We start from the raw sequence: 17,869 nt of genomic DNA, 5'->3' as shown, positions 1-17,869 counted from the left end.
TTCAGTCGTATCTGACTCTGTGCGACCCCATAGACGGCAGCCCACCAGGCTCCCCCGTCCCTGGGATTCTCCAGGCAAGAATTCTGGAGTGGGTTGCCATTTCCTCCTCCAATGCATGAAAGTGAAAAATGTGAAGTCCTTCTACTAGATTGAGGCTTATCTTGGGGCCTCAGAGTTTTGTGGGATTGTCATTGTAGTTGTTTGTTTCCTTTGCCATTTTGTGTTCTCTTTTCCTGTGTGCATGCGTATTCATATCCAACTATTTGTGACCCCGTGGACTGTTGCATGCCAGGCTCCTCTGTTCATGGAATTATCCCGGCAAGAAAACTGGAGTGGGTTGCCATTTCCTCCTCCAGGCATCATCCCAACCCAGAGATTAAATCCTGATCTCCTGTGTCTCCTGCATTGGTCGGCAGATTCTTTACCCCTGAGCCACCTGGGAAGTCCTCTCTTTTCCTAGATCTCTCATTATTCAGATGTTGGATCTCTTGGCTTGATCCTTTTCCTTTTCTATTTTCCTCATCTTTGCCTTTTTACTTGACTTTCTAAAATATTTACTTCAATTTTATCTTCCAACCTTTCTACCGAATTTTTTCACCTCTGTTATATTTTTAATTTCCCAGAGCTCTTTGATCTCAGACCATTCGGTTTTTACAGCATTCTGGGGCTGTTCTGGGTGGTTTGGGATGTAATATCTTCTATTATTTCTCTGAGAATGTTGATTATATGAAGTTGTTTCATGTTCTTGATAAGGCATGATGTAAAAAATATTTCTTGTTCTGGATTGTGATTTTCTTTTTAAGTTTGAAGGCACTGCTTTACAATATGGCAAAGGGTGAAACAAACCAATACAACGCCAATCCCACAAAACTCTGAGGCCCCAAGACTAGCCTCAATCTAGTAGCAGGGCTGTAATTCAAGAAGAATCAGAGTAATTCAGTTCACACTACTCCCAGACGTGACTCCTCTTCCCAGCCCGTCTCACTAAGCGACACCCCTGTGCCCCGAGCAATCGGCTGCCCTGTCACTCCCTCCCAAATCCTTCCTCCTTGGCACCAGTCCCCTCTCTGCTGTCTGTAGGTCTGTAAGAACTCTCAGAGTCTATTTCTTATGGGCCTTCATACTCCGGCCTGTCTCTCCCACTGTCACCAGAGTTAGGCTCATTATGGCAAGTTCCTTAGCAGTCTGTGCCTCTTGTAGCTGGACTTTCACTGCTTGTAGGGGCTTCCCTGGTGGCTCAGATGGTAAAGAATCTGCCTGCAATGTGGGAGACCTAGGATCGATCTCTGAGTCAGGAAGATCCCCTGGAGAAAGAAATGGCTGCCCACACCAGTTTTCTTGTCTGGAGGATTCCCTGGACAGAGGCTACAGTCCACTGGGTCACAAAGAGTCGGACACTACTCTTTGTGTTAAGTGACTAACACTTTGAAAGTCATCACAGGTTGCTACCTTCCACCTCTTCAGTGCTGTGCCTTCTCTGCCTCCAGGGAGATGTCTTCTACGAGGAGAGGGCCTGTGAAGGCGGGAAGTTTGCCACAGTGGAAGTGACAGATAAGCCTGTGGATGAGGCTCTGAGGGAGGCAATGCCGAAAGTCATGAAGTATGTGGGAGGCTCCAATGATAAGGGTGAGTGTCCCTGGAGGATGGGCTCTGGTCACCCAGGCCAGTGCTGCAGTCTCACGTCATCGATGGAAAGCACAGGAAGGGACCCAAGATGCCTGTTTCAGTGTCCTGTGACCTTGCTGTTCTGTGTGGGCAGGGGGGCTCTGGGGAGACCCACTGATGTCATGCCGGTTCAGGAGCACTGAGTTCATGCTTCTCTCCCGGGTCTGAGACACAGGCTTCGTTTGTTCGTCCATTTGTTATTTTTTCGTCTTGAAGTGCTTATCTCTGGATTGGTAAACTGGGAAAGGTGTGTCCGCGGTAAGCCAGGCCTCAGAACAAAGCCCGCCTCTGCCTCGAGACCTCTGCCCCCAGGCCAAAAATCTCGTCAGCCCCTAGTAGCTCAGATTCTACGGGGTTCTGAAGATCAGTGAGTGATGAGTGTGGCTGGTCCCTGGCTGTGTTCTGGCAAATAAAGAGCCTGAGAGTTCTTAGTCCCCTTCTGAAACACTTGACAGTCCATGGGGATTCCCTGGCAGTCCAGTGGTTAGTACTCAGTGCTCTCACTGCTGGGGTCCAAGATCTGATCCCTGGTCAGGGAGCTAAGATCCTGCAAGCCACGTGGCTTGGTCTAATAATAAGACTTGGTAGTCCATGCTGGCTGCCTCCCTGTTTTTGTGATAAAATGAGAGGCCTGAAGTTTCAGTATACCTGTTTGTATGTAAACCATATTTAAATAGGACTTTAACACTTAAGGGCTTCCCTTGTGGCTCAGCTGGTAAAGAATCCACCCACAATCTGGGAGACTAGGTTCAATCCCTGGGTTGGGAAGATCCCCTGGAGAAGGAAAAGACTACCCACTCAAGTATTCTGGCCTGGAGAATTCCATGGACTGTATAGTCCATGGGGTCACAAAGAGTCGGACACGACTGAGCAACTTTTCATTTAACTCTTAAGTTCTCTAACTTGGCCTGCACTTTAGAATCAGTACAAACCCAAAATGGTTCAGTATACAAGATGAAAAAAAAATATTTAATATTTAGGATATATCTCAAGTTGATAAATGAGAAAGAAGCTTGTATCAAGCTTAGTAATATTTGCTAGAACCAAAGAAATCAGGCTTTGGACATAAGTCAACCAGTAGGAGGTCACGAAGAAGTCTTTTCCTTCTTAGCACTGGCATAAATTTTCCTCAGAAGAAAATATGTGTAAAAATTATAAACTCACCAAACATTTTTGAAAATAACAAAACAGCACCCCAGTCCATCTTTTCTAATGTAATCATTGTCATATTTGAGTGTATTTTTAGGGCTTTATAATAGGTTTTTAAAATGTAATCATAATAGTATCTTCCTTGGTGGCTCAGATGGTAAAGAATCTGCCCACAATGCAGGAGACCCAGGTTCAATCCCTGGGTCGGGAAGATCCCCTGGAGTAGAAAATAGCAACTCACTCCAGTATGCTTGTCTGGAGAATTCCATAGACAGAGGAACCTGATGGGCTACAGTTCATGGAGTTGAAAAGAGTTGGGCATGACTGAGCAACTCACACACAATATGTAATCGTAGGGTTTGTGCAATATATCCTGTTTCTGTTCCTTATTTCATAATTATTTTCCATTGTAGCTAACTAGTCCTAAGCATGACTATTCATAGCTAAATCATATTGCATCATGTGCCTATAATTTACTTAAACATATTCCTCTTTTGAACATATCTAAATTTTTAACAATTATAAATTCTGCTGAAAGGAAAATCCTATTCCCTAAATAGCCTTTTTCATATTTTAGATTATTTCATTAAAATCAACAATTATGACTTCTCTGGTAGTATAGTGGTTAAGAATCCGCTTGCCAATGCAGGCAAGTGGGGTTCCGTGGGGCAACTAAGCCCATGCACACAGCTGCTGCAGCTCGTGTGCCCAGATCCCAGGCTCGGCCACAAAAGAAGCCACTGCAATGAGAAGCCCAAGCATCGCCTCTAGAGAACAGCCCCGACTCTCTGCAACTAGAGAAGTAGCCCCCACTAGAGAGCAGCCCCGACTCTCTGCAACTAGAGAAAGCCCGTGCACAGTGGTGAAGACCCAACACAGCCAAAAATGAAAAATTAAATAAAATTTAAAGATAAAATCAGCAATTAGACAGGATGTACTCTGTTGTTATTTAGTTGCTAAGTTGTGTCTGACTCTTTTGCGACCCCATGGACTGTAGCCCACCAGGATCCTCTGTCCATGGGATTTCCCAGACAAGAATATTGGATTGGGCTGCCGGGGTATCTTCTCCAGGTACCTTCTCCAGGGTATCTTCCCAACCCAGGGGTCAAACATGCATCTCCTGCATTGGCAGGTGGATTCTTTACCACTGTACCACCTGGGAAGTAATTGGGTACTGATATATTTATAGTCTTGATATATATTGCTAAATAATTTTTTCTGGACAAGTTTGAATCACTACCTTCCTACCTCTAGTATGTACAATTAAGAGGTACTTTATATGTATGTGGTGATACATGCTAATGCCTTAAATGCCTATTATAAATTTCAAGAACAACAAATATTGTCTTGAAAGAAGAATGAGACCAGCAGATGATCCATGGGCCTCAGCAGGTTCTGTCTCTAACACCCATGTCTCTCTGTGGGGTTCTGTGTTTTCAGGACTCGGAATGGGGATGACAGTTCCTATTTCCTTTGCTGTGTTCCCCAGTGACGATGGGGACCTACAGAAGAAATTAAAAGTCTGGTTCCGGATTCCAAACAAGTTTCAAAGCGACCCGCCAGCTCCCAGCGATGACAGCATTAAGATCGAAGACAGGGAAGGCATCACTGTCTATTCCACGTAAGAAGACAATTCTTTGGGCATCCAAGGGTAGTACGTGATTTCCATAATCACTTCTTGAATCATCTGCCATGAACATTTGCATTTAAATTATTTTTTTCCAGTTTTGAGCTGTAATTGATATATAATGTTGCATTAAAGTGTACAGCATAATGCTTTGATTACATATTTATGAAATGATTACCAATGGAAGTTAACATCTTTCATTTGACAAAATTCCAAATCTTTTTCCTGAGATGAGAAATCTTAAGATCCATTTTCTTGCTGCTGCTGCTAAGTCACTTCAGTCATGTCCAACTCTGTGTGACCCCAGAGACAGCAGCCCACCAGGCTCCCCCTCCAGGGAATCTTCCTGACCCAGGAATAAAACCTGTGTCTCTTACATCTCCTGCATTGCCAGGTGGATTCTTTACCATTAGTCTCACGTGGGAAGCCCAATTTCAGAATGCTGCTGCTGCTGCTGCTGCTAAGTGACTTCAGTCGTGTCCGACTCTGTGCGACCCCATAGATGGGAAGCCCACCAGGCTCCCCTGTCCCTGGGATTCTCCAGGCAAGAACACTGGAGTGGATTGCCATTTCCTTCTCCAATGCATGAAAGTGAAAAGTGAAAGTGAAGTCACTCAGTCGTGTCTGACTGTTCGTGACCGCATGGACTGCAGCCTACCAGGCTCCCCCGTCCATGGGATTTTCCAGGCAAGAGTACTGGAGTGGGGTGCCATTGCCGTCTCCGAAGATCCACTCTCTTAGTAACTTTCAAATATGTAGTGCAACATACAGTGTTGTTAACTCTAGTCACTTTGCTATACATTACATCCCCAGAGCTAATTCATCTTATAGCAGGATGTTTCTACCTTTTGACCACCTTGACGCATATCTCCCACCCCCTCACCTCCCCACCCTATGGCAACCACCAGTCTGTTCTGTGTATCTATGAGTTCAGATTTTTTTTAAAATTCCACATGTAAGTGAGATAATACAGTATTCCCCTATCTCTGTCTGTCCTATTTCATTTAGCATGATGCCTTCAAAGTTAATCCATGTCATCACAGATGGCAAGATTTCCTTCTTTCTATGGCTGAATGATATTTCATTGTACGTATATTCCACATCTTTATCCATTCATCTGTGTGTGGACTCAGGTTATTTCTACATCTTGGCTGTTGGTAGATTGGCACTCCTATGAACATAGGAGTGCCACTGTCTCTTCAAGTTAGTGGTTTCATTTCCTTCAGATATATACCCAGAAGTGGAATTGCTCGATCATGTGGTTCTATTTCTAATTTTTTTGAGGAACTTCCATACTGTTTTCCATAATGGCTGCACCAGTTTACATTCCCACCAGCTTTACACAAGGATTCCCTTTTCTCCACACTTGTTACTTCTTGTCTTTTTCATAGTAGCCATTCTAACAAGTGTAAAGTGACATTTCATTGTGGCTTTGATTTGCATTCCCCTGCTGACTAGTGATGATGAACACCTTATTATATACCTTTTGCCCATTTCTATGTCTTCTTTGGAAAAATATCTATTCAAATCCTCTGCCCATTTTTTTAATTAGATTGTTTAGAGTTTTTTAGTCAAGTAATAGGAGTTTTTAACATATATTGGCTATTAACCCATTACATATATATGATTTGCAAATAGTCTCTCCCATTGAACAGTTTGCCTTTTTCCTTTGCTGTGCAGAAGCTTTTTAGTTTGATGTCGTCTCACTTGTTTAGTTTTGCTTTTGTTGCCTGTGTTTTTGGTGTCAAATACAAAAAAAAAAAAAATCATTGTCAAGACTGGTGTCAAGGAGGCTACCCTCTATGGTTTCTTCTAGGAATTTTACAGTTTCAGGTCTTATGTTCAAGTCTTTTATCCACTTTGAGTTGGTTTTTGTGTATAGTAGTCCAGGGACTTGCCTGGTGGTCCATTGGTTAAGTCTCAATGCTTCCATTGCAGGAAACATGGGTGTGACCCCTGGTGGGGAAACTAAGATTCCACACGCCACACAGTGTGGGCGAAAGTTAAAAAAAAAAAAAATTGTGGTCCAATTTCAATATTTTGTATTTGACTGTCCAGTTTTCCCAACACCATTTATTGAAGAGAGTCTCCTTTCCCCGTTGTACATTCTCAGCTCTTTTGTTAAAAATTAGTTGGCCATATATGCATGGGTTTCTTCTGGGGCGTTCTATTCTGGTCCATTGATCTATGCATCTGTTTTTATGTCAATATCATACTGTTTTGATTATGATAGCTTTGTAATATAGCTTGAAAGCAGGAAATGTTATGCCTTCATCTTTGTTCTTCCTTTTCCAGATTCAAGGTCTTTTGTGGTTCCATACAAATTTTAAGATTCATTTCTGTTTAAAAAAAATTCCCTTGGAATTTTTATAGGGATTGCATTTAATCTGTAGATTGCTTTGAGTTGTATGGACACTTGAACAATATTAGTTCTAATCCATGAGCCTGGAATCTTTTAATTTATTTTTGTCTTCTCCAGATTTTCCATTAATGCTTTATAGTTTTGGGTGTAAAAATCTTTCACTTCCTTGCTGAAATTTATTCCTGGGTATTTTGTTCTTTTTGATGCAATTGTAAATGGGATTGTTTCTTAACTTCTCTTTCTAAACTCATTGATGAATTAAGTAAGAAATACTGAGTACTAACAGTTTCTCTCAGAATTTCTTCAGCCTGCAGCACACAAACATTTGCATTGTTTCTAAGTAAACGCCTTTACGTGCTGTGTGTGTGCTCAGTTGCTCAGTTGTGTCTGACTCTTTATAACTCCACGGACTATAGCCCACGAGGCTCCTCTGTTCATGGAATTTCCCAGGCAAGAATACTGGAGTGGGTTGCCATTTTCTTCTCCAGGGGATCTTCCTGACCCAGGGATCAAAGCCATGTCTCTTGTGTCTCCTGCATCAGCAGGCAGATTCTTCACCACTGTGCCACCTGGAAAGCCCAGATAAATGCCTTTGCCTGTTGCCAAATTGATTTGGATGTAGAGAATATTCTCCCAACCCCAGCTGAAGCTGGACACCTGCATTAGCCACAGCAGAATTCTGGGAGAATCAGAATATCTAGGTCAGTCTGTAGTTTGGGGTCATGAATACCTGTGGAGCAGGTATTCCCCTTGAATTCCCCACATTCCCCTTGAATGCCAGAAGGGCAGGGAGTGTTATTCATGGTCTGAGGACTTTTAGCAGGGCACATGTGCATCCTGTTGTTCTAGTCCTATTTCCAGGGCCTCACGTGGGGTCCAGGTCCCTTGACTGTAGAAAACAACAGGCGCACGTGTTTTCCTAATTTTGTTCTTCAGGCCTCAGCCTCTCCTAAGAGGTCAGGTCTCTTCGGGATAATCAGTGACTTCCCATTTGCTAAAATCCTCCTGTGTGACAGGTGTGAAACCATGGACAGACGAATGAGACCAGGAGCTTCGCCAGGGTTCTGCTCTAGAACAACCTCATGAAAAATATACAAATAATCTCCCACCAGACAGTTTTTGTCCACTCCTCAGGTCTCCAAACTTAGTTACTTTTTATCTGCCCTGCTCCAGCTGCACCCAGAAGGGTGCAGCTTTCAACACTGCTGCTGCTGCTGCTAAGTCGCTTCAGTCGTGTCCGACTCTGTGCGACCCCATAGACGGCAACCCACAAGGCTCCCCCGTCCCTGGGATCCTCCAGGCAAGAACACTGGAGTGGGTTGCTAATTCCTTCTCCCATGCATGAAAGTGAAAAGTGAAACTGAAGTCGCTCAGTCGTGTCTGACTCTTTGCAACCCCATGGACTGCAGCCTACCAGGCTCCTCCGTACACTAATGCTGAGAACGTAAGCTTGACTGCTCTGGGCAGTCCTAGACTGGGTGACGCAGAGGCCCCCAGAGGACAATGTGTGCACTGCAGCTGGACAGCTGAACTGGAACCTCCAACTCCCACTGCAGTCCTCATTCCAACTTTCCAGCCTCCACTGCATAGGCTGCAGAGAAAGCAAACTCTATTTACAGATTGTCAGGACTCTCTTTTCACAGGGCAGGGAGTAAGATGGGGAAGCAGGGTGCCTGTTATGCAAAATTTAGGTAGGCGCTCACTCTCACCGTTGTCTAGTACATATAGGGTAGGCCCTGAGAGTGAAAGGAAAGTGAAAGTGTTAAGTCACTCAGTCATGTCTGACTCTTTGTGACCCCGTGGACTGTATCCCTCCAGGCTCCTCTGTCCATGGGATTTCCCAGGCGAGAACACTAGAGTGGGTTGCCATTTCTACTCCAGGGGATCTTCCCAACCCAGGGATCAAACCCAAGTTTTCTGTATTGCAAGTGGATTCCTTATCAACTGAGCCACCAGGGAAGCCCCTTATCAGCCAGAATACTTTGGTAAAGAGAACCTTCCCTCATCTACTGTTTGGTTTCCCTAAGACAGAGTCACAGAGAAAAGGCCAGATACCTTCTCTTTAGCTTGATGCCTTCTCTTTATCAGTTTCCAGAATAATGACTTCTTTTCTTAACATCCTCTAAAGGGGAGATAGTGTTGATCTCTGTTTTCTGATTATCAATATAAATATATGAATTCACACATAATTGATGTGTTTCAATTCTTTGCAGTTATTATTCTCATTGATGCTCAAATTGTCCCATCTTTGGCCAGTGAGAGCCTCTTCAAATTGGTTTCTTGGTCCTTTTGACATGACCCTGGTAATCTCCATTAGCTTCCTTGGTTATTGGTAGGACAAGATATTTTAAGCACATCTTAACGTTTCTTGCTCTAGAGCTGAAATTAGCCATTTTGCCAAGGAACCCTGCTACCCTATGGTGAAAAGGGACTCTTTAAAAGGTAATTTTCAAGCCAGGTCTGTGGAAGTTTCCTTTACTGCAATTTAAAGGATCTTTTCTCTTATCCTAAACAGAGGGGAGTGTCTAACATAGCTTGGTGAATTTTTTTTTAACCTGTTATTATCTCTGATAGGCTTTCTTGGATTTCAGTCCCTGGGTCGGGAAGATGTCCTGAAGAAGGGAATGGCACCCCAGTGCAGTATTTTTGCCTGGAAAATTCCATGGACAGAGGAACCTGGCAGGCTACAGTCCATGGGGTCGCAGAGTCGGACACGGCTGAGCAACTAACACTTTGACTTTATATTTGATGCTTTTAGTATCTGATCATTCCTCCACTTGCCACTTGGTGTCACTGCATAGTCAAGTGTGCATTTAAAAGTACCTTTCTGTGGAAGGCAGTTAATGACATAGTGAAGGCACAAGTACTGTTTCAAATACACATGGGTGCCAACTCACTTCAGTCATGTCAGATTCTTTGCAACCCTGTGAACTATAGCCCGCCAGGCTCCTCTGTCCATGGGGTTCTCTAGGCAAGAATACTGAAGTGGATTGCCATGCCCTCCTCATGGGAGGGATCGCTCCTGCATCGGGCAGGCGGGTTCTATACCACTGGTGCCACCCAGGAAACCCTTCAGATACACAGTGCATCCTCAACTCAGTCTTCCTGTTTTGTGACTTTGTGATGTCCATTGAATAGTAGTATGTGTTAAAAAGCAAATGCTTTTTAAATGAATAGACGTCTGTGAGGAATTAAGAGTTAACAGCTGTTCCTCTGGTCTTTTACAACTGGTGCTTACAAGGGGCTTCGGTCATTCATTTCCAGGTGGATGAACCCAAATCAGCAGGGCTAGCACTGCTGCCTTTTGTCCCAGGTTTCCTGGGAGGTATCGCCAAGTAGACCTCCTCTGTGCTATATGTGCCGTGTTCAGTTGCTTCAGTCGCTTCTGACACCAGGCTCCTCTATCCGTTGATTCTCCAGACAAGAACACTGGAGTGGGTTGCCGTGCTCTCCACCAGGGGATCTTCTCCACCCAGGGATCGAACCTGTGTCTCTTACTTCTCCTGCATTGGCAGCCAGGTTCTTTACCACCAGTGCCACCTGGGAAGCCCCCAAATCCACATGCCCTAGTGGAACTCAGATTCCCTCCCACTGTGTTCTGAGTTCTGCCTTCTGCCTTCTGCCTTCCTAGGGGTCCCCTGCATCCTCCCATCCCGTTCAGATCCATCCTGACTCCTCCGTCTTCCACATCAGTTGCTGGCCCGGTCCTCGTCACCCCCTGCTGTGCGTGCCCCTCCATCCTTATGACCACGGTCTTCATCATCTCTTGCCTGAACTGTTGCAAGGCCTCTTGAGCATTTCTAGCTCTTCCACTTCTGCCCCTTCTGACCTGCCCCTCTGTCTCCTCCAGCCCTAAAGCTAAGGACCACCAATGGCACTCCGCCCCCTTCTGTTCGACTCTGGTTGTGGGCCTCGCCTGCCTCTGCCTGAGGCACACCCCGAGGTTGGGACTGAGCCCGGGGTAGTGTAAAACCAGATGGGAGAGGGATAGGCTTTGGGTTGGGTCCCCAAAGGTTCCACCAAGCAGTGAATCCTACCGAGTAAAGAGCCTTGTCGTGGTTTATGCTGTCCTCTACAACACAGCCCCACTCCAGGGTTCCACCTGGCCTCAGAGCATCCCATCCCCACCTCCCAAAGCCCACTTAAACCCATATGTACAACATCCATGACCAGACCTTCACTCACTCACCCAGCGCCTCTCAGCCCCTCCTCAGTCTCTGTTCATTGGCAGCTCTGTGAGGCAAGAATTTTGGTCCTGTTCATTGCCAGCAACACAAGAGATGCTCCAGCAATAACAGCTTGATGTCACATCCTCCTTAGCCTCCTCCCCTTCACGTTCTAAGTCGGAACCAATCATTCCTTGTTCTTTGCCCCGAGAGTGTTCCGTATGTACCTCTAGCCTAATCTTTTCTCCTGCCCTGCATAATTTTTGTGTTTCTGTCCTGACCAGTACAGTTGGACCTTGCCAGGGCAGAAAGACTTCCCCATCATCTTTACAACTCTCTGTTGTCAAGCGTGTGTTTCCTGCTCAGTGATGCTCAACTTGTTAAGCCTGGTTCCATCCAATTAAGTGGAATGCCATATGGTGTTATGCATCTTTCCCATTGACATGGGATTATCAGCTCTTTGTCTTAGGCTTCTTTTGCGTAGCACAGGAGCTTCCTGCATAGCAGACTCTCCGCAAATCTGTGCTGACCTGTAGATTGCAAAAGTTCTAGACCGAATGGTCAGGCTCAGAGTCATTCCATTTCTCTTCCTTATTGCACTCCCTGAAAGATAACACTTGATCATTTTTTGAACTTTGGACCAGAGCTTCTATCTGCTAGCCCGCCTTCATCATCCCCCTCCACCCCAACTCTTCCGGACCTTTTAGTCAGTTCCTTTTGTATTTCTGGAATCCAGGGTGTGTGTTTTCTTTCTCAGTTCCCATGGCAACCAAATTCTCGGGAATACTGAACTCTGACGTTGAGTAAGATAAAAAAGACAGCCCTGGAGGTGAGCAGCTTTGAAGATGGAGACTTACTCTTGTTAACAGACTTGTATACAGTCTAATGTACAGACTTCTCATTTCTTTCTTTTGAGGAGCTCAAAGAGCTTACGAGCATTCCGCAACAGGTGCAAACATGCCTGTGGCCTTGGAGAATGGGGCACCACACGGTTTTCTTCCAAGTGCAGCGTGGAAGCTGAGCTCTGAGGATGAGGCAGCCAGAGCTGGGCCTCCTTCACATCTTGGGGCCCTGGGCCTGGAAGGGTTTGGTGTCCTGGCTTATTCGTGCGGTTCTGTGATGGAGGTTTGGGAGGGATGGTTAGACTGAAGGCAGGGAACACACATGGATCTTTCTGCAGCTCACCCAGCTTTGTTTGTTTCCTTGATGAAGCAATAGGGAAATTTTCATCCTCGTTATGAGCGTCTCAGTCGGCCTGAGAATAAATAACAACAGTCAAGGGTTTTTGTTCTGGTGATGAATGAAAGAATCCCTGAATGATGACGTTCTCCACATCACTCTGCTGGGTCTCCCTGGACTCAGATGGCTCCTTCTCAGTGGCCTTTTCTGAGTCCTCATCCTCCTCCCACCACCTGGGAATTAGGATTCCCGAGAACAGCGCGCCTGTTTGCTCACCACCTGGCCTCGTCTGCCTCTTGGCCATGACCACAGCCAGCACTCACTCACGGGTGACGCCCAGGTGTCTGTTACTGGACCCGTCTTTTTCCCCAGTTGTTTCTCTGACTCCAGTTCTTTCCAGAGGCTGAGATTTCGCAATGCCCTCCATGCGCTTAGGGGCACAGTGACTGTTGCATGAATGTGGTTCATTCGTAAGAGACACCTTTATATCAACATGTCCCAAACCAGATGGTGAACCCACCCACCCCTCCTCTCCAAAGGGACTCTTCAGAATCCCTCTTCTGCTTGGCGGCATGTTTCCATTCAGAGACTTAACTGGAAGCCCTCGAGAATCCTCCCTTCTCCCCACCCCTCACCCTGGCCTCCCTACCCTCCAGCTCACCTCCCAGACTTGCCTTTGTCCAGGCTTTCATTGTCTCACATTTGGCTGTTCCTAGCCTCCATGTCTCCCTTCCCCATCCCTCTACCACCTCCAGAGGGGTCTCTTCAAACTACAGTCTGATAATGGCATGGGGCGGGGGGGTGCCACGTGTTGTGGCATGCAGGAGTTTAGTTCACTGACCAGGGATTGAACCCGTGCCCCTGCAGTGGAAGCACAATTCTTAACCACTGGACCATCAGGGAAGTCCCTAGTCCCTTAACTTTAAAACCCCTTCCTGAGTCCATCTTTGTATCTAAGGTCAGGCTCAGAGTCCTTAGCATGACCTTCAACATGACCCTAGTCAGTCCACTTGCTTTGCATTCCCACCACTGTGCCCTTAGTAGGTGCTCCAGATTTTATTCTACGAGTTAGTGAATATGGAGTCAAACAGATTCAGTGCCCTCATCTTTAGGCCCATCAGCGTAAAGACAGCAACTTTGATTGTTTATCACAAAATTGTTTATTTAGCCAAGGGGTCTAATATATGTGTTAGGTCAGAATATGCTCGTGGACAAAGAGTGACCAGGATCACTGCCCTCACGGGGCGTGAGTCTCCCTACCACAGAACTCAGACCGTAAACAATGAATAATTTATATAGCATGTTAGAATAAATTATAGAGTATTCAATATGTTAGAAGGTGAGAAGTGCTGAATAAAGAAAAGGATAGGAGAGAAGGAAGAAAGAAACAGGGAGGAAGGGTAAGGGAAGAATGGGGAAGGGGAGTGCTATTAGACAATAAAAAACATTTTGAGAGGAGGCCTCAATGAGAAAATGAGATTGTCATTTGAGCCAGGTCTTCATTATTAGGCCCTGGGTTCTGGATCTTATTTTCAATTGCCATCCTGTCCCTCACCTTGGGAGTCAGGGAATTGAACAACTGTTCTGAGCGGACTATAAAATCCAATGACAACAATACCTGCTGTTTGCTGTGAGTTTCCTCTGTGATGGGCATGAGGCTGAGTCATTTGCAGGGTCTTCTCATCTGTCATCTTCACAACAGTTTTCCGAGATTGACACCCTCATCCCTACTGAGCAGATGAAGGACCAGAAGGCTAGAGACGTTAAAGCACTTGCCCCAGACCAGGAGCTGACAGACAATAGCAGAGCTAAGATGTGGGCCCACAACTATCCATTTTGCCTCCAGCGGATGAATGAAGAAGGTTGTGGACCAACCACTGCTTTGGATGTTTCTAGAAACCAGTAGCTTAAAGACCCAACATTGTCCATTTTCACAGAAAACAGCTCAGTATCAATATGTGAGGGGGGCGCCGCAGAGGCACTAAATTCCTGCCCCCTGCCCCATTCAGCATTTGATTGGTTGCAGACAGGTGGTCCTCAATCTATAGACATTCTTTGAAAATAAGCCAAACATCTTACGGGCTTTTATTGCCAAACCAGTACCTCCTTAATATTCACCCTCTGTCTCCTCATCCAGTTTTATCTCACCAGAGCCTCGGTGAAGCTAGAACTCACCTTTCTCCGTCAGCCTTACACTCTTGCATAGACTTGAAGAACTAACCATCACATCTCCCAAATTGGTCTCAGCCCTGTGTTCTATAGCTGTTATCTAGACACTGAAATAGCCAGTTCCTTCAAGATGAAATCCTGGGTATTTGCAGATCAGTAGCCCTGTGATGTACGTGCTGAATGCTTAGCAAGCCTGACTAACCACTCATAAAAGAGCAAAGCATGAGTCAGAGAACCCCACCAAAAATAATGCATTTGGCTGAATCTTGGCTTGGTGTGGATTCAGACCTTTGAGTCATAAAGCTCAGTAGAAATGGGGATGTCCTTGACTCTAATAAAGATTTTAGTGCAGCCCAGATTTAGAGTGGTATATTTAGGGGAGGTCGCTGGATAAATTTTTGGAGCAGAGGCAATGACGTAAGGAGAGAGTCATAGTCTTGAAAAGACGAGCTTTATTGTTTCTCTGTCTCCATCTTCTGCCATCAAGAGAAATGCCTGATTTAGGAAAATTCTCTTTACTTACTAGAAAATGAAGGCTTTCCTGATTTGAGCAGGAGAAGGGGTTCGTTGAGTCTTCCCTGGTAGCTCAGATGGCAGAGAATCTGTCCACAATGCAGGAAACCCAGGTTTGATCCCTGGGTTGGGAAGATCGCCTGGAGTAGGAAATGGTAACCCGCTTCAGTATGCTTGCCTGGAGAATTCCGTAGACAGAGGAGCCTGGTGGGCTACAGTCCATGGAGTCACAAAGAGCCAGACACGACTGAGCAACTATCACACACACACACAAGGATTTATTGGGCTTCCCAGGTGGCGCTAGTGGTAAAGAACCCACCTGCCAATGCAAGAGACATGAAAGACAGGGGTGTCAGAAAGATCCCCTAGAGAGAATATGGCAGCCCATTTCAGTATTCCTGCCTGGAGAATCTCATGGACAGAGGAGCCTGGTGGGCTACAGTCCATGAGGTCGCAGAGTCAGACATGACTGAGCAACTTAGCATGCATGTATGCAGGGATTTATTACAAGTGATTTCTTGGTGCGTGCTTCAAGCTTGCCTTGGAGCCCTCCCAGGGCTTCCTCGGGTCCCTGTCTTTGGCTGCTCTGTATTTTAACAAAGCTGCTACTTGTCCCAGCTGGGATGTGTGAGAAACCAGTGCTCCATCTCCACCCTAACAACTCTGGTCCTCCCCCATCCCCTCCACCTCTCCCCCCCACCCTCATCCCAGCTGGAGACAGAGAGGCAGCTGGGGCAGCAGAGGGAGCTAGAGAAAACAATGAAGACTTTGCCTTGGGAAAAGTTGGCCTCCCATCTCGGGGAAATTTCAGGAAGGGAAGGGAAGCTCGCCTTTAGTACAGTACTGGTTCCAGGAACCCCGCCATTACCAAAATCCAAGGATGCTCGAGCCCCTTATATAAAATGGCATATAATCCTTCTGTATACTTTAAATCATCTCTAGATTACTTAGAATACCTATCACTATAAATGCTATGTAAATAGTTGATACGTGTCATTGTGCTCAGTCACTCAGTCGTGTCTGACTCTTTGTGAACTTACGGACAGACTGTAGCCCACCAGGCTCCTCTGTCCATGGGATTCTCCAGGCAAGAATACTGGAGTGGATTGCCACTTCCTCCTCCAGGGGATCTTCCCAGCCCAGGGATCAAACCCTTGTCTCCTGAGTCTCTTGCATTGCTGCTGCTAAGTCACTTCAGTCATGTCTGACTCTGTGCGATCCCATAGATGGCAGCCCACCAGGCTCCCCCGTCCCTGGGATTCTCCAGGCAAGAACACTGGAGTGGGTTGCCATTTCCTTCTCCAATGCATGAAAGTGAAGTTGCTCAGTCAGGGATTCTTTACCACTGAGCCACCAAATAGTTGGTGGCAGGTGGCAAATTGAAAGTTTTGCTTTTTGAAACTTTCTGGAAGGTTTTTTTTTTTCCCCTAAATATTTTCAGTCTTCCGTTAATTGAGTCTGCAGGCCCAGAACCCACCAATACAGAGGGCCGATGGTACTGTGTTTCAGGTTCCACGTTAGTTTTTTTATACCCGTGATTGTAGTTAATGTTCATAATTAATTGAAAGGAAAAGGAAACATACCCCAATTTTGGGTTCTCAGGTGGCACTAGTGGTAAAGAACACGCTTGCCAATGCAGGAGACATAAGAGACTCAGGTTCAATCCCTGGGTCTGGAAGATCCCCTGGAGGAAGAAATAGCAACCACTCCAGTATTCTTGCTGGGAAATCTCGTGGACAGAGGAGCCTGGCGGGCTACAGTCCATGGGGTTGCAGAGAGTTGGACATGACTAAAGTGACTTAGCACGCATGCACCCGAATTTTACATAGGATGCTCTGAGGCTCAGTGAGCGTCAGTCCACCCCAGTAGGAAGGGGCAGAGGTGAAATTTTACCACTAGAGCCTGCTTGTTGTAAATAAGAGTGATGAGTGACTTTTTTGGGGAAAAAATCCCCTCTCTCCAAGACTCTGCCCTTTCTTAATCTACAACTTGCTCTGTGTCCCCAGGCAGTTTGGTGGTTATGCTAAGGCAGCTGATTACGCTGCCCAAGCTGCCCAGCTGCGGTCCGCCCTGGAGAGCACAGCCAAGTACCAGACTGACTTCTACTTCTGCACCGGGTATGACCCTCCCATGAAGCCCTACGGACGTCGAAACGAGGTCTGGCTGGTGAAGAGCAGTGAATGAGTCACTGGCTGTGCCCCAAGCTGCACGGGGGTCTGCATCTGTGCCCACTTCCCCTGGGAGGAAGCAGCGCCCCCTTGCCGCTCCAGCAGAACCAACTTCCCTTCAGAGCCAGTCACTGCCAATTTCCTGAGATAAGCACGGTCCAGATGCTGAGGCTCTGTTTCTCTTGGTGGGAAATAATGTACCCACGATACACATGCGTCCTTCTAATTGACTTATAGACAATTCAGTGGTAGGCCAGAAAAACCCAGCAGCATTTTTCCAGCTCTCTGGATCCCCTAAAAACAGATTTTTACAAATCATGAAAACTGTATTTTTATTAATCCACGAAGAAGTGTGATTTACGCGTGATCTTTCATATGTAATTTTTAGAAGAGCTTTCTTTAAAAAGAAGCCAAAAATAAAGATCTTTGACTTAAAACAGCTGAAACAAATCCTGTTGTTGTTTAGTCACTTTCTATTCTATCCCCAAAAACCCCAAACAGTGGAGCATCATCAGATGATGAAGGGAGGACTTTCAGTCTCCTGCCCCATGGTGAGGACACAGGTAATGGGATGTCAAACAGTGAATTAAGAAAAGACAGGGACAGGAGCTGAGGAAATATTAATTGTTTATCTTCATTCTGGATTAAATAGTGAAAAATAGGACAGAGACCAAGGTGGCTGATTGTCAACCTATGGACTAGTAAAGCAGTCTTTTTTCCCAACTTCAGCCCCCTTTCTTGTCCGCATGTTTTCCAAAATAGAGGTTGATAAGAAGACCTTGCTCTTCCCTCTCCTCTTCTTACTAGGGCCTAGAGTAGAACATATGGCCAATATTTTAGATTTAGATTGTTGTATGATTAAGTTGTAAAA

General features: G+C 45.8%; 1 protein-coding gene across 1 annotated transcript in view; it reads left to right on the top strand.

Annotated features, from left to right (window-relative positions):
* Positions 1-17,448, top strand: part of HEBP1 (heme binding protein 1) — a 37,481-nt gene extending 20,033 nt beyond the window's left edge. Inside the window, exons 2-4 of the mRNA XM_027541382.1 lie at positions 1,488-1,626; positions 4,255-4,435; positions 16,837-17,448. Coding sequence (XP_027397183.1) covers positions 1,488-1,626; positions 4,255-4,435; positions 16,837-17,014 — 498 coding nt within the window. The 3' untranslated portion in view covers positions 17,015-17,448. The remainder of the gene's footprint in view (positions 1-1,487; positions 1,627-4,254; positions 4,436-16,836) is intronic.
* The last annotated feature ends 421 nt before the right edge of the window (positions 17,449-17,869 follow it).

Source organism: Bos indicus x Bos taurus, chromosome 5 (assembly GCF_003369695.1).
Source record: "Bos indicus x Bos taurus breed Angus x Brahman F1 hybrid chromosome 5, Bos_hybrid_MaternalHap_v2.0, whole genome shotgun sequence".
Taxonomy (NCBI): Eukaryota; Metazoa; Chordata; class Mammalia; order Artiodactyla; family Bovidae; genus Bos; species Bos indicus x Bos taurus.
The sequence above is the reverse complement of the archived record's forward strand: the minus strand, read 5'-3'. Positions and strand labels throughout refer to the sequence as shown.